This window comes from Haliaeetus albicilla, chromosome 8 (assembly GCF_947461875.1).
Source record: "Haliaeetus albicilla chromosome 8, bHalAlb1.1, whole genome shotgun sequence".
In the NCBI taxonomy this organism is placed as follows: Eukaryota; Metazoa; Chordata; class Aves; order Accipitriformes; family Accipitridae; genus Haliaeetus; species Haliaeetus albicilla.
The window spans coordinates 43,220,390-43,242,469 of record NC_091490.1 but is presented as its reverse complement, the minus strand read 5'-3'; the positions used below and the strand labels follow the sequence as shown (position 1 = coordinate 43,242,469).

The 22,080-nt window shown below is 61.5% G+C and overlaps 1 protein-coding gene across 8 annotated transcripts in view; it reads left to right on the top strand.

Annotated features, from left to right (window-relative positions):
• LOC138686568 (uncharacterized) overlaps window positions 1–22,080 on the top strand; it is a 37,290-nt gene that overhangs the window by 5,735 nt on the left and 9,475 nt on the right. For 5 of the 8 annotated variants that reach the window (XR_011325920.1, XM_069790464.1, XM_069790462.1 and 2 more), the window contains 2 exons: window positions 791–921; window positions 17,564–17,966. Coding sequence is in view for 6 of the 8 variants with exons in the window: in XM_069790464.1 (XP_069646565.1) it covers window positions 791–921; window positions 17,564–17,966 (534 nt within the window). In the remaining 2 variants the exon portion in view is untranslated. Of the gene's footprint in view, window positions 1–790; window positions 922–3,817; window positions 4,189–17,563; window positions 17,967–22,080 lie in introns of those variants that run through there. The other 3 variants (XM_069790465.1, XM_069790460.1, XR_011325921.1) reach the window with 2 other exon arrangements.

Here is a 22,080-nt window from a genome sequence, read left to right as displayed (position 1 = left end):
CCAGCCGGGCAGCAATTCGGGTGGATTTGGCCGGGGGTTTGGGGAACCCTTTTCCTCGGGGTCGCCCCCTCCCTCTCCGGTATTGGTTGAATTGAGCCGCGAAGCGATGTGCAGAGGAACGAGTCGTTGTATTTTAAATGCAAATAATTCCCAGCGACAACGCTGGAACCAAACAGAAAAAAAGAAAAATGGGGCGGGAAAAGAAAAAAAGGGGGGGAAATATCTCGGTGGGAGGAAAAGGGGGCAAAAAGAAAAAAAAAACCCAAACCCGTTGAAGAATCCGCTTTCGAGGGGCGCCGGGCCGGGGGGGGTGTGGGACGAGCCCCGGCGGGCGAACGGCTCCGGTGCCCGGGGAGTGGCGGCGGCTGCCCGGTGCGAGGCTCCGGTGCCCACGACGCGGGGGAGCTGGGCCGCCCCCCCGGCCGGTAAAGCCGGCCAGCCAGCCCCTGGGTGGGTGGCAGCCCCTCGGCGGGGGTCTGCCGTATTTCCCCGGCAGCAGAGGCCGTGTCCCGGCTTGCCCCCCCCTCCCCTCCCACCCCTCCAACCTTGGGCAGAACCGGGGCTCCGGGCTGGAGTGTCCCCACTCCACGGGTGGAAAGGACCGCTTTGGGGGCATCCCACGCCCTGTCCGCCGGTGGGACCGGCCCCGGTTGCCCGGGCAGGGGCTCCAGCACCGCCCACCCCCCCGCCCCCGCTGCCAGCCTCGCCGGGAAAGTTGCTCCAAGTTGGAGGGATGGCGGCGGCGGCACCGGCTCCTCCTGACGCCTCTTCTCTCTCTTTCCCTCCCCAGGTGGGCTCGGTGGAACGGCGCGGCGGGGGACCGGCACACCGGGCGAGGCGGAGGTAGCGGCGGTTCTCCTCCTCCCCCCTCCGTCCCCACCACCGGGATTCGGCCGGTTTTACCGGAGGGATGCGGGGCAGGTATGGGACCAGCAGTTAGTGGCGTTACCGGTAACGGTGGGAAGTTACCGGGCTGGCGGGGAGCGGCACACGGCGGCATCCCTCGGTGCGATGGCGGGGGTGGGGGGGGGAGGTTGGGGGGGGCCGGCAGCCGGCCGGGCTGCCCGGGCTCCGGTTCTCCGGTGGGAACCGGGTCTCCCGCTCCGCTTCGAGCCGAGCCCAGCCTCGCTGCCTCCCGCCGAGGCGGCCGGCGGTTCCTGCGGCGAGCGCCGTGCTCGTACCGGAGCCCAACATGGCTGCTGTAGTGAAGGTATTTGATTCACACGAGGGTGTAGGCGAGGGGAGGAAGGGGGGACGAGAGGTACCGGGGTCGGAGCCAGCGCCCGCAGCCGCCGGGGCGAGGGGTACAGGCGGGCGACGACTCGGTAAGTGCCGGGGAGGAACAGGGCCGGGCGGGCCCCGTGGAACCCCCGCCGCGGACACGCGTGGGGAGGCCGCCTTTCCCGTGTCGGCGCTGCCAAGCCTCCCCCCACCGTTCCTCGGGGGCAGGGAGCGGTGGGCAACGGGAACCGGGAACCGGCGGGGGCAAACCGGGGACCGCTGCGGCCCGCCCGGGCCCTGCGCGGCGGCTACCGGGGCCCGGGGGCGGCGGGGGAACGGGGCCGGTAGGGATGCAGCTCCCCGGTCCCGCCGGTGCCCGAAGCGACCCCTTCCCGGAGCCGGACCCGGGTCGGAGGATCGCTCCCGGGGTCGGCGGAGAAGCTCCGCCGGTGCCTTTCGTTCCCTTGGTGGAGCTTTGGGGCCGCGGTCGTTCTTTACCCTTTGGGGAAGGACCGCGGCCGGGACCGCCCGGGGAAGGAACGGTTCGGTAAGCGGAACCCACCGGGGAGGCGGAGGGGGGCCGGGACCGGTGGTGCCCCGGGTGGTGTGGACGGCAGCGGGGCCGAGCCCGCCGGGGCCGCCGCCGCCGACCGGGGCCGGGCGGGAGAGTCATTCCGGAGCCCGGCTACGGAGGTAACGGTACCGGCTCGGCCCACGCGCGGTGCGGACCCGCGGGGCGGCGGGGGAGCGTGGGGGGGTGTGGGGAGAGCGCGGGTGGCAGCTACCGGGTGTGTGCGGGGGAACGATCCGTTAATTTGGCAACCGGCTGCTTCGCTGGCACCATCTTCCCGTTCGGAAAGGTTAGCCGTGGCGCGGTGCACCGGAGCGACGGGAACCGCAAGGGATGCTAACGATAATAATGAAGAGCAATACTAATAATTAATTAGTGGCGGCTTGGAAAGAAAAGGACGGAGGAGGCACGACCCCGCACGGCCCCGGGGCGCGGCGGCGGCGGCGGTTCAGCACCACGGAGAGCGGCGGGGCCGGTTCCCCGGTGCCCGGTTCCCCGGTGCCCGGTGCCGCCGGTGGGAGAATCCTCCGCCCGCTCCCCGCTGTGCAGCGGTCACCGCTTGCAGATGGGGCTACCTGTCAAAGCGTTCTCCCGCCCCGGGGGTCCCCGGTGTCGGGGTAGAAAGCTCCGTTCCTCCCGGGAAGCTGCCGGTGCTTGAGGGTTGGCATCTCCGCAAGTGCCGCCGTGCATCGCTCTCAGCCCCTTCAAACGCAGATATTCAGATATGTATCATATATATATATATATAGGTGTATGTATATAGAAGGGCGGGTGTGGACAGCGGGGACCGGGACGGATCCGTGCCTTCTCCCCGAAACCCGGAGCTCTGAGAGCGGGAGCCGGGCCCCGCCGCCAGCCCCGACCCGCTGCTCCCGGTCCTCGTTGGAAGCGGAGCCCGGCCGGGGCTGCCCAGAGCCGGGGCACCGGCACGGTGCTGTGCCCGGTGCCGGGACCGGTGCTATGCCCGGTGCCGGTGCTATGCCCGGTGCCCGCGTTATGCCCGGCCCGCCTGTTGGTTTCGTTTTTCTGCCGCTTTACCGGAGCGAGGTACGACGAGGCGGCCCCGGGAGGGCTACGGAACCCGCCGAACCGGGGCAAAGCTGGGGGGGGGAGGAGGAGCGGGGGTGTGAAGGAGGCTGGGGAGAACCGGGGTGTCCTGCGTGGGTGTGGGTATCCACGACTGCGTGTGCGGGGCCGTGCGTGCATCAGGACGAGTGTGACCGTCAACGTGTGTGCATCGGTGTGAGCGTTCCTGGGTGTGCACCGGGGAGGGGGGGCTGCTCCCGGGGGTGTGCACCTGTGCCCGGGCCCCCCCCGGGGTGGATGCGTGTACACGGCTGTGCCCGCCGGTTCGCTCCCGGTGTGAGACGGCTGGGGGGGCCAGGGAAAGGCCGCTGCCCCCCCTCCGCCCCCCCGGGATTGCCCCGCCGTTGCCGGGAGAGCGGAGCGGGTCCTCTGCACCGGGGCAGGGCAGGTCGGGACCGGCCCCGGGCGGCCGCACGGGGGGGACGTGGAGCCGGACCTCGGCCCCGGGCTCTGTCCCGCGTCCCTCCGAGCCGCGGCCCCGCTTTGTCCCGGGCCCGGGGGGCGGGTGGGTGTCCCTCCCCGGCCGGGGGGGCAGAGCCGAGGCCGGGCCCGTCGGAGGACCCTATTACCGGGGGTCTGTCGAGCCCGGTTTTACTCCCGAACAGCCGCCAATTTTCCCTCTTGCAAGAAGGGCCCGGGAGAGCAGCCTCGACGGGAGGGTCTTTCCCCCCTTCCTCCCCCCCCCCCCGGCCGCTTCCCCGCCCCGGCCACGTCGGGTTTAACCCCAGCCTTTACCGGGGGGGGTGGTAGTGGTGGTGGTGGGGGGGCCGGCTCCGCCACAGCCCTGCCCGAGCAGGGTTACCCCCGGGGCACCGCCGCCTCCCCGACGAGGCGGGCCGGCTGCTGCGGGAGGCTGGGTCCGGGGAGGAGGGAGGCGAGAGGCGGGGGGGCCCGGGCGAGCAGACGGGCCAGCCCCCGGGGACAGCGGCGACCGTGGCGAATGGCTCTGCCCCCCCCGGGGGGGGTGTGTGGGTGGGTGGGGGGTGACCCCTGCCCCGGCCCCACGCCCGGGCTGTCCCAGCCCCGCCGCTCGGGCTTTGTCCCCGTCGGCCGCCCCGTCCCTCCTCCCGCCCTCCCCCGCCCTCCAGCCATCCCTCCGCCGCCGGCTCTGCCTCAACTTTAGAGGCAGGTCCCGGAGAAGCCGGGAAGAGGGAGAGGGATCCGCACCGGTACCGGTACCGGCCCCGGGCGGGGGTATCCAACCTCCATCCCCGGCCGAACCTTCTCCCTACCCTGCCAGCCTGGGAAGGATGCGGCGACCCGGAGGCGACGGCGACCGCGGGGAGCACCGGCCCCAGCGGGGCGAGCAGGTACCCCTTCCCCGGTACCCCCCTCTTTTCCCGGGGTCCCCTCCCCGTCCTCTCCCCGTTCCCGGGGACAGCAGCTCCACCGAGTTTCCCTCCGAGCAGCCGCACGACCGGAGCTCCCCCCGCTCCGGCTTGGGCAGCTCCCCGGGAGCATCTCCCGGCCGGTGCTCGGGGCCGGTGCCCGGAGGCTCCCGGCCGGGGTGCGGGGTCCCTGCGGGCGAGGACGGGGTCGCCCCGGGGAATGCAGGGTGTCCCTCCAACAGCCCCCCCGGGGGAGACTGACCGCCCGGTTACCCCCAGGATATGCGGGGTCCTTCCCGGGGATGCGGGCCCGGCGGGAGGGAGCGGACATGAGAGGAAGGGGAGGAAGAGGAGGAAGAGGAGAGCAGAGCGGGAGCGCGGCGGAAACCCCCGGGGGGGCCCTTTCGGTTGGGCCCGTCCCTTCCCCAGCCGCTCTCATGACTCAGCAGTTCCGTGCCAGTAATTTACAGTAATTACAAAGTGGGAGCGGGCTCTGGGGCGAGTCTGGGGGCGAATTTGGGGCTGGGAAGGAGGCAGGTCCCTGGGCCGCAGGCGGCGGGGATGGATCCTGGAGGAGCATCCTGCTCTGCGATGGCCCCCGGCCATGGGGGGCTGCGCGGGACTGAGCCCACTTTAGGGTACGGGTCCCCTTTGGGGTGCAGACATCAAGTCGGGGCGCTCGGGTGGGCATCGGGAAGCGCTGATGTTGCATGTCGCATCCCAAGGCGCCGGGGCAGATTCCCGCTCTCCCACCGAAACTGTTGGGGTTTCTTCATTATTGGCGGCGAGGGGACACAAATCGCAGCCACCCCGGGGGGCTCCGACGTTGGAGCAGAACACCCCCGGGCGTGCGACGCGGCTAAGGCCCGTTTTGTAAAGACCTGGGTTGGTTTTTCTCTTTGGTTATCTAGCTGTATGAGTGTATGTGATATCATAAAGCTAGAGAACCGAATGTAAAAACCCGCTCGCTATTCTCCGGGAGAAGAGCCCTGCCCTCCCGGCAGGAGAGGGGCTCGGCGGCCGCCGGCCTCCCCGAGGCACTGGCCCTGGTGCCTTTGTAAGGGGGAGAGCGGCTGGAAGCCAAACGCGGCTGTGGAGTGGAAATTTCAGTGGGGTTTTGTCTTTAATCATTTTTATTGAGGCCCAGAGCTAGTGCCTGAGCCGGGGTGATTATTTTGATTCCAACCCGGGGTTCCTCAGGCTACCTACAAAACCAGCACCTTCATTTTATTAATTTTTTTTTTTTTTTCCACTGTGGTTTTAATTTCCACGTCGACAATTAAGCTCGCTTGCGCCGGGTGTGCCGGAGATAAATGAAACGGGGCCAGCTCAGAAATAACCCCCAGAGAAACCCTGTTTATAACGAAGTAGAAGGAAAGTTGCTTAAATATATTACTGCATGCAAATTGCAATTTAGCGCAAACCTGTTTCCGAGGCCGATTTATCTACTGGGGAAGAGAAATAAATCATCGTTGCTCGTCGGTTATTCTGCATCTGCAGAGAGATTGCAGCTTTGTTCTTCGGAGAGGGGGATTTGGGAGCTCCGCTCCAAGGGTGCTCTGGTCTCAGCCTCCCCCTCCCCGGTCCATCCCGGACCCTGTGCTCCTCCTTCGCTGCCCGTGGGTCGGGGTGTCGCATGCAGCCAGCTCCCTCCTTCCCTCCCGCTTCCTTCGGCCCCTCTCGGTCCCCGCGGCACTCGGGGTGACTCGCCGGTGCGAGGGATGCGGGGCTGAGCCCAGGCTGCCCGGGGGCTGCGGGGGCCATGCGGGAGGAGGAGGGCTGGAGCCGGCCCCAATGGCTGATGCTGGAAGAGGGGAGAAGCTGTAAGCGGTGACCCCAAAGGCTGAGCGGTCCCCAGTTATTCCTGGGAAGCTCAGGGAAGGGGGGAGCTGTGTATTCCGGCATGCATTTTGGGGTGCAGCTTGAAGCGGGCAGCGAGGAAGGCCCCTCCGTGGCCGCAGAGTCCGGCTCTGCGCTCTCGGACGCTTGGCAGCGGGCAGCGGGGAGGCTCTGCAGATGGACCCAAGCACCCATGTGCTTAAACCACTGCAGGATCAGGCCCTGACCGTCCGCCGCTCTCCCACGGGAGGCAGGCACAGTGCGAGGGGCACAGCAGCCCGAGCAGGACAGTGGCACCGCGACATGTCTGCTTTCCCCCCTCACTGCTCAGGTCTTTGGTGCATCAGTTCCCTGGCTGGGTTGCTACTGAGAAATGAGAAGGGGAAGAGAATGAGCTCCAAATATTAAAAGCTCGATGCCCCCATCCCTCTCCCCATCAGCCTCTCCCTGCCCTGCACATCCCGGCTTCTACGTGGGCTTGCGCCTCCTCTTTCACCTGATGTTGCTGGAGTCTGCAGCAGAGGATGAATTTGGGGTGCGGGAGGCAGGGGTGCACCTGCGTGCCTCTCAACAGTTCTTGCTTTGTTCGGGCAAGAGAGGGGCAGAGTCCTCGTCCCGCATCTCTGTGATCCCTGGCACTGATCCTGCACCCCCAGCCTGCTCAGACACCCTGAGCTCGCCCAATTTTGGCCTTTTTCTGGGCAGGGAAGACGTGGACCCTATATATAGTGTGGGATAAAGCTGGTATGGCCCCAATACACCCCAAAATATGGTGTGGGATAAAGAGGAGATGGTCCCTTGTACACCCTGTGCCCCGTAGAGCTGCTCTGCCTGCGGCTTGGGGACAGGGACAGAATGGAAGCGTGGGTGCTTTAGCCATGGCAGTGCCAAGCTGGGTCGAGAGCTTTTCCCGCAGCACAACGCGGGGCCGCTGCGGTGTCCGGAGGCACCGGCTTGTCTCCTTGGTGGAGACACAGGTCCCTGGGGGAAATATGCCCCGTCCGATGGCCAATGCCACCCTGCGCTGTCCTTGCAGGGCTGGATGGATGGGGCACGGCACCGGGAGGAAGGAAAACCTTCCCCGGCTCCTCGCTTATTTGCCCTGAGCTCCTTCAAGGGACGGTAGGCTTCTGTCGGAGCTGGTTTTCCATACCAGACCCACTTACATCCCTTCGACCGCCTCATTCTCTCCAAGATCTGGACCAGCCGTGAATCCCATAGCTTTGTGGGGAGGTTTGGACAGGGTTTGGGCAGTGGCTGCCTGCACCGACCTGCCCGCGTTTCCATAACGTGAGCAGAGGAAGCCGCTGGCTGGCGGGAGAAGGGTTCCAGCAACAGCGAGGCCGCGTGGGGACAGCCGGGAGGATGCAAAGCGGCGGCCGTACAGCAGCGGGAGGGATGCACGGTGCACAGCGCGGGGAGCTGATGCTCGTGCATCAATCCTGCCCTCGCTGCTCGTAGTGCCAAGCTGAAGCGTACCCCAAAACACAACCCCACGTACCCCGCCATCCCAGCCGGGAGCAGAGGGGCAGCCGGCGCAGGCTCTGCCGCGCTCGGGAAACCTTCTCCTCCCTCCTGACTACTTGTAAACCATTCAGCAAGAATTTCTTAAAATAGGTTCCACTTTAAGGACTTATCTGCTGAATACCATTAATTTTCTGGGGTTCGTTAAAAGCAAACTTGGTATCATAGCAACTGAATCTATTCCAGGGAAGCAGCCAATTGCACCGCGCGGTGTGTGCAACCGAAGGCGAGAGAAAGGAGCCTTTCAGGTTTATTCTCAGGCTTGTGCCTTTGCAAGTGAAGTTTTAATTTTCAATGTTTTATTCCTTGCAGAATATTTTATAATTTCTCCCGGCGAATCTGCAGGGAGAGGAAAATCACCGCGCTGGCAAATATTTGCAAAATTGCCTTCGTTTCGTGCCGTCCGCGTGTGGGCAGAGGTGGTGGCAGAGGGATGCGGTGGGTGCTCGGGCCGGATCCAGCGATTCGGCCTCGTGTTTGGGACAGCCGGGCTCGCCCCTCCGGGGTCCACACCACCAGCCCCTGTGTCACCCTCGGGAGCAATGCTGAGCGTGGGCATCTCTGGCTGCCCTGGATGGATCAGGGACCGCCCAGCGGGATTGGGGACTGCTGGTAAAGAGGACGCTAATCCCCGTCTCATTTCCCCGTCCTCGCGAAAGAAATAGTCATTATTTTCCTTTTAATCCCATCTCTCTCCTCTTTTCCATTAGGCCCTAAGCTGCAATCTTGTTCCCGGGGGATGTTACGCTGAGGATAATCCCAGGCGCTGTCGGGGCGCTCGGCCCAGCTACTTTGGGGCAGGGAGGTGGTTTGCAGCCCTGGGCTGCTGCCGGCGGGTCGGGGCTGAGCCCAGTCGTCCCTGGGGTTCTCCGGTCCTGGTTCCCGGCACGGGGAGAGAAGCCGGGCTAAGCCTCCCAGTGCTGGCACAGCAGAGCGAGTCAGGGGCAATGGGGCACTCCCCAAAACCCTGGCCCGGCTGTGGAAATGGGAATAGAGAGCTCGTGGCCGGCTCGGCTGTTGGGATGCCGGGATGGTGCTGCTGCCCCGCGTCGGCTGTGTCGGCTCGGGTGGTCAGGAACCGGCCTTGGCCTTGGCGGTGGGACAGAAGGAGACCTTTGTGCTGTGGCTGGTGCAAGAGATGGAGGGATCTGGGGGGATGCCGGGATTTGGGGTGCCGAGGGGAGCCGGGCAGCAGGTCCACCTCTGCCCCATGGCTACCAAGCTCAGCCGGGAAAAACGAAATGGCGGGGCCGGCACTTTGCCGGCCGGAGCCCTAAAAATAATGCTGCCCAAGATCGTGTCCCGCCACAATGGTCAGCTGTTTTAATCAGAGATGGGTGGTGGGAACCGCGTTTGCAGCTGTCCCGGCCACCGGCATCATGCGTGTGTGTGCCCGAAAGTCGCGGCTCCCGGCCTCGGCCGTTAAACCCAAACTGCCTCGTCCCAGGGTGAGGGGGTGGCCGTGCCATTCCCCCGTCCCCAGCGCTGCTCCTTTCGCCCACCGCAAGCCAATGATTTTCCAACTCGATAGCAGGAAGGGAAAAAAAAAGTCATTTATGATAAAAAGTATCACTTAAATAGACAGAAAGGGTAAAAGCCCCAGACAAAAACATATCCTCGAGCAGGAGAAAATGAAAAACACTGATGTGTTTAACTTTAGGCCATTTAAAAATAACTATTGAACAGGCAACAGTAAATAACAATTCCTTCCCATCAGGTACGTGTCACTGCGGCAGCGAAGCTCCCGTTTATTTACCCAAAGCTGGCGGAGGATGGCCTGGCCAGCTCTTTAGCTGCTAATTTTTATAGATGTCAGGCTGAAGTCTCCGACCTGGATAAATCAGGTGCCGGCGGTGAAGGGAGCAGTGCGAGAGCGCTCGGCTCTCCTTCGGTGCCGGAGGGGTGCGGTGCTCCCAGTCAGGAGTGTGCATGGGACCACCACCCACGGGACCCAGCCTGGGGGGAGTGAAATGAGACCCCACGTGTGGGACTGGGTGCCCAGGACATCAGGGTCTGTTCCCAGCCCACCGGCCCCACGCGATGTACTGAAGCCTTGCTTTCTCTTTTTTTTTTTTTATGGAGAAATTATTATTTATAGTTTAATATCTTCATGTTTCTATGGAAACTCCATGGCTGCGCTTGGTGGAAGAAGTCAAAACCAGCCGGGGAAATGGCAATATTTGAAAGTGAGTGGAGTGGGGGTGCCTGCGCCGGGATGCGGGGACCGGGGTAGGGGGTAGACACGGGATACGGGGGGGACCCGCCGCGTGTCGGTGATGCTCAGTGTGCCAACGATGTGGCCTTGGTGGCTGTGCTTTGTCACTCCTGCCAAAGCCAAACCCTTCGCCCGGGCTCCTCGGCAAGTGGTTTATCAGGATGCTCCAACCCAGCGGTGTTTGCCGAAGCCTTTCCCCTTCCCCACACCAGGAATCCTCCCAGCACGGGGAAAACCCCTTGGGGATTGACAGTGCTTGGTCGGGCGAGGGTTGGCCGAACCCCCTTGCCGCGGGCACACGTGGGCATCTCCCACCCAGGGAAAGCGCTACAGCCCCGAATGTAGGTCACGCACGTATGTGTATCATCATATACATATGTTGACTTCAAAGAGCTCGGGCTCATCCTCGCCGATAACAAACCCGCGTGTGGCTGTTAAACAGATTTGCATTTATAAACGGCGAACACGGGGCACGTGCGTTATGTACCGGGGGGGTCGGGGGGGCCCCCCCTGCCTGGCACCGGTGCTGGCGCTCATGCGGAAAGAGCACGGTGGCGGCGGAGACCTTCTCCCCCTAATAGCCGGTGACAGGGACTTGCTAGTGGCGATGTCCCTGCGTTGGGCGCGGAGCAAGGACGGAAGGTGTGCGACGTCCCCGCTTTTGTCAGAAAGTATCTATCAGAGCAGCGGGGAAAGGTCAGCGGGAAAAGCACGTGGGGAGGCACAAGCGGGCCCCGAGGATGCTGTCCCGTCTGTTTGTCCGTCCTGCTACGAACGCCAGCCAGTGATGCCCCCCCCGCTCCAAGGATAGCAGATTAGCTTAAAAAATCCCAGCCGCTTCAAAAAATATTAACTGTGGGTTTCGCCACCTTTGCCTTCTGGTTTTCGAGCCTTTGGGGATGGTGTTTTCATGCCTTCCTCCGCCGCCACCAGAAATGTATTTATTTATTTTTAATGAAAAGCACGATCCCGGTGCTATTCTGGGGCTGGGCCCTGACAAACAAGGGAAGATGCTGGGGCTGGTGCGGGGGGGGGGGCTGTGCCCGTGCCACTGCCGCCAGCTTCGAGGACCGACCCCCCCCTCCCTGCCACAGTAGCTGCGTGACGAGCAGGACCCCCGGCTCTGCCATCCCTGTAGCTCCCTGGGAAGCTGAGCCCAGACTTTCTCTGCCCTAATTCCCTGGGAAACCAGGCGAGGGCTGATCCTTGCACGGCTTTTTATTGTTTTCTATAAATCTTGGATTTCCATGGAGCTTGGAGAGGATTTTTGGGCAACCCACGGGCTCAATGTTAGGGGAAATCAAGGCGGGATGTGCCCGAACTGCCCCGTCCATGGGGAATCCCATCCCTTCATGTGTCAGGTGGGGATTTAATGCAGAATATTTGCTCCCAGAGCGTCAAATGTTGGTTGTGACACCCGGCCACGGCTGGGGCCACAGAGGAGCTCAGGGTGGTGCCGGGATGTTTGGGGGTCCTTGTCGGTCCCCACGGCTGGGTTGTGGACAGGGGTATGGCCGCCGGCCACGTGTCCCCTCTGCTCGCCGAGCCTCTAAGTTTGCAAATCAGGGACGGGCGCTGGTACCTTTTGGCTCATTTCTTGTATCAAAATTGAAGCATCTGGATAAAAGAGAGAGATGGGAAGGGTCCTGGCTGGGGACATTAACACCGGTTTGGCTGCCCAGGCCATAGAAAACCCCCTCGGCTCCACATTTCCCCCCCTCCCCGCCAGCCACCCCTTTCACAGCGAGCTTTGGGGATGAAACCCCCCCGCCAGCTGCAATGCATAAACCTAAGATGGGCACACGTGTGCTCCCACACACCCCCCCAGACTTGCACACGCGTGTGCACGCGCAGCCGAGCCGGAGTTGGGGCCGGCTGCTCCGGGAGACGGGGTGCGAGTGGCATTTCAATGCAATCCAGGCGGGAACAATGAGGTGTGTTTTTAAGGGACTGTGAAAGGGGGGTTTTTGCTGAAGGACTGAAAAGGCGGCGGGGGGAGGAGGGAGCCGGGCAGCCCCTCCATTAGCTCAGTGCAGCAGCGAGAACAGCTGTGAAAAGAGCCCAGGCCTTTTTCCCACGCCCAGAGGAGCGGAGCGAGGGAAGGAGCCCTCCCAGCGAGGTCAGATCCCATCACTAATATATACACAGGCTGTGCCCTCATTCACGTCACCCCGGTGCAGGTTTGTTTAAGGCACACACACACTGACACTAATTTCTCCTCGCCCTCGCTCCCCCAGCCGGCCCCATTATGGTCCCCGCTGCATTAAACCCTCCCCGTGCCCCGGCGACGGCTGGCGGCATCGAGGGGGTTGGTTTTGTTTTGTTTTTTTTTTAATTCCTTCCCCCCCCCCTCCTCTCCCAACACCTGACCGGCAAGGTCAAGACGAGCTGCCTGCGCCGTGGCGGCGGCGATCGGCTCTGTCCGGCAGCTGCTGTGCCGGGGCCGGCTCGCAGGAATGTGCCGCGACGGCCGGGTCCCGCAGATGGGACCTGGCGGGGGTTTGACACCCGGGACTCAGCTGGTGGAGGCGGATGGGGGCTGCAGAGCTTGGGGGCGAGGGAAGGATGAAATGAGCCCCCCCCCACACTCCGCGCCATCCTGGCTCTGTGCATTCATGGGAGCGTGGCTGATTGATGCCGGTGGAGGTCTGGCCTCGTGGCTGCTTGTCGGGAAGATGAAGTTGTGGGTCTTTGCTGGGGCCAAGTTAAAGGGTTGGTCCAAACCCCCTCCAGCCAACAATTTCCAGACCCTGACCGGGGAGTGATCCCGGCAGCTCCAGTGCTGCCGGTGGGGTCGCACCGGTCCCGGCGAGGTGCCACGGCAGCCACCGGTCCAGGGCATGGGCGATGGAAGGAGCAAGCCCTCCTGCCCGTCCCGGTGCTGGCCGGACTCTGCTGTCCCGCGGGGCAGCGAGCCTGGGTCCGGGCAGCTCTGCCCCTGCCCTCACTGTCACCGTCCCCGTCCTGTGCACCCCAGCACCGGGGGGATGCTGGGGGACATCGCATGGGGCTGCTGGGGGGTGCAGGATGCGTGCGTGCGGGGCTGCTCTGCAGCCCTCGCAGGGGGATGTGCAGGGGGTGAGGGGGATGCTCCCCTCCTGGTCTTCCCATGCCAGGATCCGGCCACAGCAATTCCCCATCCCTCCTCGCCCTGCGGTGCTGCCGGCCCGGCCAGGCATCTGCCGTGAGACGGGCAGCAAATAAATCAGGTCTTGTTTATTCTCGTGCCTGGGCTTGGTGTGTGAGTTCATTTTAAAACGTTCTGCCTTAAATTACAGCCTAATAAATCAATACCCACTTAGCGATGCAAGCGAGCGGGAGCAGTTTGCGCAAAGAATTAAAGTTGCCTCCGCGGCTCTCGGGCTTTACGAAGGGAGAGGGAGCGAGTCCCAGCAGGACCCTGTCCTGCGACACATGTGTCCATGGCTGCGCTTGGCTGGAACATGCATGTACATGGCTGGGCATGGCTAGGACATGCATGTGCATGGCCAGAACACACGTGGGCATGGCTGTGCTTGGCAGGGACACATGTTAGGGCAGGCGTGTGCTGTCAGCTGCCCCGTGCAGGGGCTTGGGGCAGCCTCAGAGCTAATCCCAGCCCCCCTCCAGCTCCTCTGAGATGGGGTCTCTCTGCATTTCCCCCCTAAAAAGGTGACAATATGGTTCCCCTGTCCAGCTCCCACCCACCTCTCCCCACTCGGGGCGCTTCGTTATGCCCCTGCTAATGGCTTTCCCTGAGCATCCTCCTCCCTTTTACCCCTCCGCTCACACCTTTCACTTGTCTAATCCCCTTGTATTTGTCTGGGCCGCCTTCCAGGGCCACCCACCTCTTTATAGGGCCACTGCTAAGTAAACGCTGCCTTTGCTCTGCTAAACGGGGACTCCTCCTCGGCGCAGTCGGGGTTAGCAAGACCGGACCTTTCATGTGCCGCTCGCCTTTCTCGGGGGCTGCCCTTTGCCTCCTGCCACAGCACCCTCCATCCTCCTCCTCCTCCTTCTCAGGGATTCGGGGCACACCGGGCTCTCGCTGCCCAGCATCGGGGCATCGGCAGCCCTGGGTGTCATCGCTGCCTGCTCCCACCAGAGCCGCCCTTGGCGATGCCCAAGGACCCCCGTTCCCGTCCCCCCCCGGCTTGTGTCGAGGCTGGTTTTATCCCTCCCCCTCCTCGTCTCCCTTGCCAAGCCCTGACACTTGATGGCAGCCCATTCAAAATGCATGGGCTCCCCTTTCCAAGCGCCCCAGTCCTTTTGAACTAAAAGGATTTTCTCAGAGGCTAAGTTCAAATGTATGGCCGTTATTTATTTATCACCCCGCTATGTATTATTCATTTATTTAAAAATGTATGGCAGCTGGGAGCCCCGTGTTTAATCACCCCACGGATGGCGAGGGCCAGGTGGAGCCGGCCCCTTGCTCCGCCGGTAACCTGGCGCGGTGGCTGCCGCCAGCCCGCCGGCCTCACGCCTGATTTACCATGAACCCAGCCAAAACTAACCCCAAGCCCACGCCAGGCAGAGCAGGGCAGCCATGCCGGTTGGGCACGGGGCCGGAGCCGGTGTTTCAGGGGGATGCCAAGGACCTGCTGCGCCCTGACACTGCATGTCACTGGATGTAGGTCCACGGGGTTGTCATTCCCCCCACCCCCAGCATGGCTTTTTGGGGTTGGGGACGAGGACGTGCCCTGCTTGCCGCCTGGCTGGCCCCTCCGGTGGCCCCAGCTGGCAGATCGCTGCCTGTCCCCAACACAAGGACAAAGTGGCCGACGTGCTGCTGCTGTGCAGGGAGGCTGGAAGGGGCTGGCATTGGGCTGTCAAAAAGAAGAAAAAAGGCAGAAAAAGGAGAAAACTGGCTGTGCTTTGCTTTCCCCGGCATCACGGGGAGGAGGGGAGGCATCCAGCCCTCCTGGCATCTCCTTGTCCCTGCAGGGGTGAATGACTGAGTCCCCTCACCGGAGGAGCAGGAAGGGTTAAGGATGCTTTCCTTCCCCTCTAAAGTCCCCAAGTCCCTCCATGAGCCCCCACCACCCTCTTCCTCACTGGGACACTCGCTAATTGAGACAGCTTCAGCCCCTGCCTCCCTCCTCTCCCCCTGGGGCTGAGCTGCCTCTTCCCAGGGGGAGCACATTGTCTGCTCCAGCCGGGTTGATGTAATCCCTAAGCCCGAACAATACTTCCCCACCCCGCTCCTGCTGAAAGGGTATTAGTTGCCCAATGAGATAATTACTCCACAGGCCACCCTAATCATCCTGTCAGCCCAGCCGCTTTCCTCGGCCGGCGAAGAGCCACCCGTCTCAGCCCCACAGCACCTGGGATGCAGGTTCGGGCTCCCCTGGGGTGATGCTGCTGGAGATGCTCACCCTATGTGGGCACCCAAACCCCAAACACTGGCAGCAAAATATACTCGGAAAGGGGGATGTGCTGCCGAGATGCCACCTCCAGACCCGTGGCTGTTGTCACCTCAAAATGCCACCCACGCGTGGGGTGCAGGGTGAGAGTCCCAGGGTGCTGAGCCTGGGCTGGCAGCACCACTGCCACCATACTGATGAAGCACGGGTGGGATGAACCCACTCCCGGTGCCATGGGGTTTGGGTTTTCCTGAAGTCACGTCCCTGCCTTGGGTCCCTCGGGAAGGGTCTGGGCTGGCAGATGTCCCCTGAGCGCCCGGCAGCAGGCACAGACCCATCAGTACATTGAGAAACCAATTACCAGGATAAAATTTTGGGAAACAGTATTCTACATTTTTCATTAAATACCGGCGTTCGCACAGACCTGATTTCAAAAAACCAGAATTTCAGCAATTAAAAAACCTGCCCCAACCTATAGGATAAATGTGACCGGTCTCCTGAATTGCTTTAACAGCAAATAATCCCGGTTTTCAGCCCTGCTTTGCGCAGGGTTTGCTGCCGGAGGGGCCCTGCGCTTGCTCCCGCAGAGCGTACAGGGCTGCGTGGCGCATGCGTGGCGTTAGTGTGTACCCACGGGCACACGCGTGTGCCCACACATGCAGAGCTGGCTGCTCGGCTGGGCTGAAATCCGGCAGTTTTTTCCCAGCCGGATGGTGCCAGGGCTGGCTTTCCCCTCCCAGAGCAGCTAGGACGTGGCTGTCAGCCGCAGAGCTCCCCTGTCCTTTAATTGTCCGATGTGCTGGAATTGGGGATGCTGCAGGAGAAGGGACCTGTTCAGGGCTGCTGAAATTAAAGCCTAGTTCTTATTAATCCTGCTCTTTGCAGCTCTGGCTATGCTGAAGTCGGGGATTATCCTGTCCGCCTTCCCACACACCGGTACTGCAGGAGAGGGGCGGCCGGAGAATTAATCTCCTGTAGGTTTTGCTGATCCCATCCCCAGGAATGGTGGCCAGGGGGCACCTGGAGGGGCTGGGGGGGGCCGGAGCCTGGCAGGGGGACAAGGACCCTCTGCCACCACGGATTTGTGTTGGGTTCGAGGAGGGGAGCTGGCATGCGGTGGGATGCTCGCCGGGATACTCACAAGGATGCTCGCTGGGACCGGGGATGGGGTTTGAGTGACAGATCCGGCAGTGCCACGGTCACTGTGCTGCACCTCCCCGAGTTCCCAGCAAGGACTTTTTTCCACCCCCCCAGCACCGTTGGGAATATCGCCGGTGGCGCGGGGGCCGTGCAAGGCCAATGCTGCGGTGAGGGACGCTGCCCCGCTCTAGCCACCCGCTCCTCCCCATCCCTTTTCTTGGCCGATCTCTTCTGACAGACAAACACCGGTTCTTTCTCTGCCACAAAGTCCTTGTCCAGCCAAGCACACAAAGCGGATCCATTATCCGATGGGGGACAGAAAGGAGGGGCCGAGGGGGGGGGCGGCCGCCGCACAATGCGCCCAAGTGGCGCGTGGGGCCGCCCCTATTGTGTCTGGGCAGGAAGGGCCGGGACCCACGGCGCGGCCCCCTCAATGGCAGCATTGTGTCTGAGCCCCCCGTCCCCTTGGGCATCCCCTCGGGGTTGTCCCCCCGCCAGCTCCCGCCATCAACCCACCCTGTCTCCGGTCTTTTTGGGGGTCCTCTCTTCCCGTCGGACAGCCTCGGGAGTGCTGAGGGGGCGTTGGAGGGGGCTGAGTTTTTGGGAGCAAAGCAAATGGGATTGATGGGTGCCCCCCTACACACACACCCCGGGCAGGGTTGTGCGGGGTGAACGTGGGTGCTGGGGTGAGCGAGAGCTGAAGTCCTCACCTCCACGCGCCGTGGTTTTGGGTGATAAAAAGGCTGATCTGGGGCAGACCAAGGGATCCTCTCCCCAGCAGCGGGTGCTGGGGGACGGGGGACATGACCAAGGGCATATCTGGAGGGGATTTGCCCCCATCATCCGACACAGAGGGGTCTCCCTCCCCACCGGCTCCCGGCAAGGTTTGGCTCCTCTTCATGCCAATGCTATCCTGTCTGCAAACGGGGATGCAGGATGCAGTCCAGGATACAACCCATGGGGTGATGGAGCCGTTCGACCCCCTCTCTACATCCCGATGGAGAGGTCAAACACAAACCCGTCCCTAAGTGGGGACCCGTGCAGGTACCCAGACTGGGTTTTGTACATAGAGGCGGGTGCGGAGACCTCAAGGCCCTTCGCCAGGCTCCAGCGACGCCAGTAGAAACTTTTGCAATCCCCTTAAAGCATCGTCTCGGCCACGTGCGCCTTCCCAGCGCGGCGGCTGGGCTGGTTAAGATGGCTCAGTGGTGAGCAGAGTGAGATCAGTGTGGTTTTGGAGGTGATCGGTGTGGTTTTGGAGGTGACAACATTGCTCTTTTTTTTTTTTTTTTTGCAGAGGACAAATCCCCTTGTTGCTTTGATCACTGCGGTCCGGCAGCATCCCTCACTGGGGACGGGAATGGGGCGAAGCGGCCACAGCAAAAGGGAGCACCCAGGCCAGCGTGGGCAGAGCCCCAGGAAGACCACCCACCCCACAGCACCCTCGCCCTGGACGTCAAAGGATGGAGGAGCCCCGTGGGGCACCATGGACTGGACTTTCCTGCCCGTGGAAGCCGCCAGGCTGGGAGGAGGCTGCTCCTGGCACGGGTTTGCAGTGGCAAAGTTGTACGTGGCTGCCGGGGACGGGCTGGTTTGGTCGCATCCCTCCACGGCAAGCGCAGTGCCTGCAGAGCTAAGCAAGGGAAGTTAGCTTTGCTCCCCCAAGGATGCTCGAGAGCCCTTCACCTCTCCTGGACGGGGTAAGTTTGGGCTTTTCTTGCTTTCTTCTCCCTTCCTGCAAGCTCAGCCCTCCAGCACTGGGTTTTCCCCACAAAACCTCCCCCGAGCTCTCTCCAGCCGGATTTGGGGGGACCATGGAGCGGCGCCGTGGAAGGGGGCACCCACAATGGCTCTGCGCGTGGCTGGGCTGCTCCTCACCGTCAGGGCCAGGCAGGTAGCTGCAGTTGTCAGGCTGCAAGGTGCCACGCTGATTTTTTTTCCTTGTTTTCTCAGGGGCAAAAACCCCAGCTTTTGTCCCCATTTTATTTATATTCCTCTTTGAAAAGGGTTAGATTTCCCCCTCAAAGCTAGTGGAAGACTGGGCTATTGATAACAGCTTTTGGTTGCCAAATAATTGACTTTTTCCCCCTATCTCCTTTTTAATGTACATCTAAAATTCTTTCCTCTATGACTCAAACCCATCCTTTTCTATGACTAAACAGCAGAAGGCGGAATTGTCCCCCCCTCACCTCTTGCTTTGCCCCCAGCTGGGAATGCAGCCTCCCCCACCATCCACAGATCCTCCTGCTCTGCTCCATCCAACCCCCCCATTTTCCCTGCTTGTAGACATTGGCTTTAGCTGCACAAGCGACTTCCATCTCCATCTGGGAGCCTGTTTTGGGGGGGTTGCAGTTTCATCCCACCCCCCCGGGAGCGCTGGGGAGGGGGGGTGGGGAGGAGCGCAGCCCCGCAGCAGCAGCAGCAGCATCGCATCCTTGGGAGTCAGTCAAGGGAGAAAAACCACATCCCCTGCGGTCCTCACTCCTCCAAGTTTTTTCACGTGACCGCAAAGCTGTCCGAAACATTAGAAAAAATAACTTTCACCTTTCCCAGGGTGAGCCTGGCAGGCGGCACGGGCGCTGCCACGGTGCCCGTCGGCAGCCCACGCTTTCGGGGCTGGTTTTCTGGCAGGGATTTGGCTCGGCCCCAGATGCACAATGGGGAGATGAGGAATATTATCCCCCATTTTGCCCCAAGACAATGCCTGTGCTGGAGGGGTTTTGGGTATCCGCTCATCGAGGCTGGATTTGCCTGGCTTTTCCTACTCACTGGCACCCCAAGGGGGATGTGGGGTGCATTCCCATGGGATCACCCTCCGGAGATGGGTCTGGGATGCTCCCATGGCACAAGGCAGTGGCAGTGCTTCTTTTTAGGGGAGCAAGGCACAGCAGCAGTCTTGGGGAGACGTACATCTCCCCAGGACCGCCGCCGCATCTTGTTCCCCATCGCCCACCCCCTCCAGCAAATATCTCCGGGGACGTTAATCCCGGCATCGACAGGCAATCTCCATCCGTGCGGAGACCGGTGCCATCCCATCTGGAGACCCCAAGATGCAGGGATGGAGCAGGGAGCCCCATCCAAGAGCGAGGGACACACCAATATGCCCAAATAATGACGCCCCATCGCTTTGGACCCCCCCTTCCCATCCATTTTTGCTTCGTTCCTTCTCCCCCCAGCTTTGAAACAGCTTCTTCTTCCTCAAAGCAATATTAATGATGGCTGATGGGAATTGTTGGTGCCGGCACCCAGCACAGCCCTGTGCCCAACGGATGCCCCGAGCAGATGCTCGGCGCCGCGGGCAAAGCCGTCCTCCTCCTCCTCCTCGCTCTAAGATGGCCGGCGGCCCCAAAATGGTGCTGAGCATGAGACGCCATCTGCAAGGCTGGTCCCACGCCCGCCGTGGCCTTTTTATGCAAAGGGGAATTAATTAGATTTGAATATGGTAATTAAGCCATCAAGCCCCGCCGGGTGCTATGAGGTCCCTTCTTTTCTTCGGGCTTTCTTCTCACCCCTCTCTCCCGCCGCCCCTTAACCCTTCCCCCTCTGCTTTTTGCACCCAAAGTACCGCTGCTGCATCTTAATTAAACGCCTCGTCTAGGCAATGCCATCGCTGCCCCTTTTCCCGCGCCAAATTCTGTCCTTCCTGGGGATGCCGTCCGTCTGTCTTGGTCAACGGCTGCGTCTGTACCCCGTGTGCGTCCATTTATCCCCCCCCCAAAAAAGCCAGGTGCTCGCAGAGGGATGAGGGCAACTACCCAAAAGGAGAAATGGGATTTTGCCAGGTGATGGCCACAGCAAGAAATCGGTCCAAAATTAATTCCCCAAAAGCTGGGTTGTATTTTAAGCATCTCTTATCCTCATGTTCCCAATATTGTCTTTTTTTTCCAACACCTATGGACTGTGGGAGTCCTGGTGTCACCCAGGTGCTGCCCTTGCCTGATGCACAGGGTTGGGTGAAGCTGCTTTTGGGAATTCTCCCAGGCTCTTTTGTGACGGGAAGGAAAAGAATCGAGCATTGAAGAAGCTTTCAACATCTATGCCTAGAAAAGGAATTTTTTTAAAACTGGGAATTAAAGCTTTCGCCATTACCACATTTCTTAATAGCATCCATCCAGTCACCCCGACCTGTAACTGCTGGGTCTTTATCCACCTCAGCTAGGTGACGGTGCAGAGACTGGAAAACTCCTGGAAAGAGGGATCTGCTTAGGGAACAAAAATAATCCCTGGAATATTTCTTATACATCTATCTATATTTATAAGGAAAATATTTCTCTTTTTTTCCCACTTACCTCGTAAGGCAAATGAAGGAAATTGGGAATACCTGTGGGAGCTCGTCAGAAAAGCCCCCGGGCGCTTTCTCGGCAAGTTGCTGAGAACTTGAATTAGCTTCTTTAAAAAACGGAATATTTGCAACGGGGTCATTTCTGGTAAAAATTTTAATTGTATCAGCAAGCTGCTTCCACCTGAAACAAGAAAAGGGCTGAGATTATACATACATATTATATATATACACATATATGGTGGGCATGTGTGCATATATATATACAGTGATATGGTGTGTGTGTATATATATGGTGCTGGTAAGAGGTTCCCAGGGGTTTAATCCCAGCTGGCAGCTCGGCGGCAGGCGGGGGTGACCCTGGGGGCCCCTGCGCTCCCTCACAGCGCCGGCTCTGACCTACATAGCGGGTGCTGGATACGGCCACCCCGGCAGCCGCCGCAGACACCCGCTCCCTGCGGCCGGTGCGATGATGGACACGGCGGGGGGCCATCCCCAACCTCTGCTTTGGCCTCAGTTTGGGTGAAATAAGGGAGAAATGGTGGTTTTCTCCTCCGGCTCCTGCCTCGGGGCAGGCACAGGGTGCTCGCGCCCGGCTCTGGCAGTGATGCTCTGGGTGCCTTTGGGGACCGGTCCCTGGGCTCTCCTCACCCCGGACCAGGCTCTGGCTCTCTCCCAAGATGCAGCAGATGCCGATGGCATCTCCTGGGCCATATTTTGCAGCTCAGCCTGAAATAGGACCACGAGACCTGCCTGTGTTGGCAGCCCAGGGACCCAGCTTCATGGGGACACCAACCCCAGGGCGCTTGTCCCCACTGCCGCGGTCCTGCCGACTCCTCCTGGGATGGCAGAGGGGAGAGAAAATACACTGGAGAGAGGGAAAAGGAGCAGGAGAAGAGAGACGGTGAGGAAGAGTAGGGAAATCTATAGAGCAGGGGAGGAAAGAAACCAGTGAGAGAAAGAACTGTAGGAAAAATATTAAAAAACAAGGCAGGGAAAAGGGGCAGAATGGAAGAAAGAGCAGATAATGGAGGGGCTGATGGCCTGAGAGACAAGTCAAGGCGAGGCGATAAAGCAGGAGATGGGCAGATAAGACCCCAGGCAGCGCGAGCGGGAGGCAGAGCGTGGCGGCTGCGGAGCTGGTACCCACGGGAGGATGCTCGAGGCTCCGGCTCACGCCAGGGCTCAGCCCCCCTGAGGCTGGGACGGGAGGGGGTGGCAACGGTGGCAGCAAGGTCCCTGCCAAGCTGGAAAGACCCAAAGGTCTACAGTCACACGAGCATCCCCATATCTCATTAAGCAGGGGTCCCCGCTAACGAGCCCGGCCCGGCGGAGCAGGTGAGCAGCACCCATGGCAGGCAGGTGGCTGCGAAGCACAGGGCTATAAATCTCCCACGCGGTGCGGGTGCCGCCGAAAGCCTTCCAGCAGGATTTATCTCCCCTTCCCGCTTTCCCCGCCTTCCCGCAACCGCCACGTGGATTCCCCGCGGCAAGGGAAAACAAGCGAAGATGCTTTCTTTTGTCTCCGCCACCCG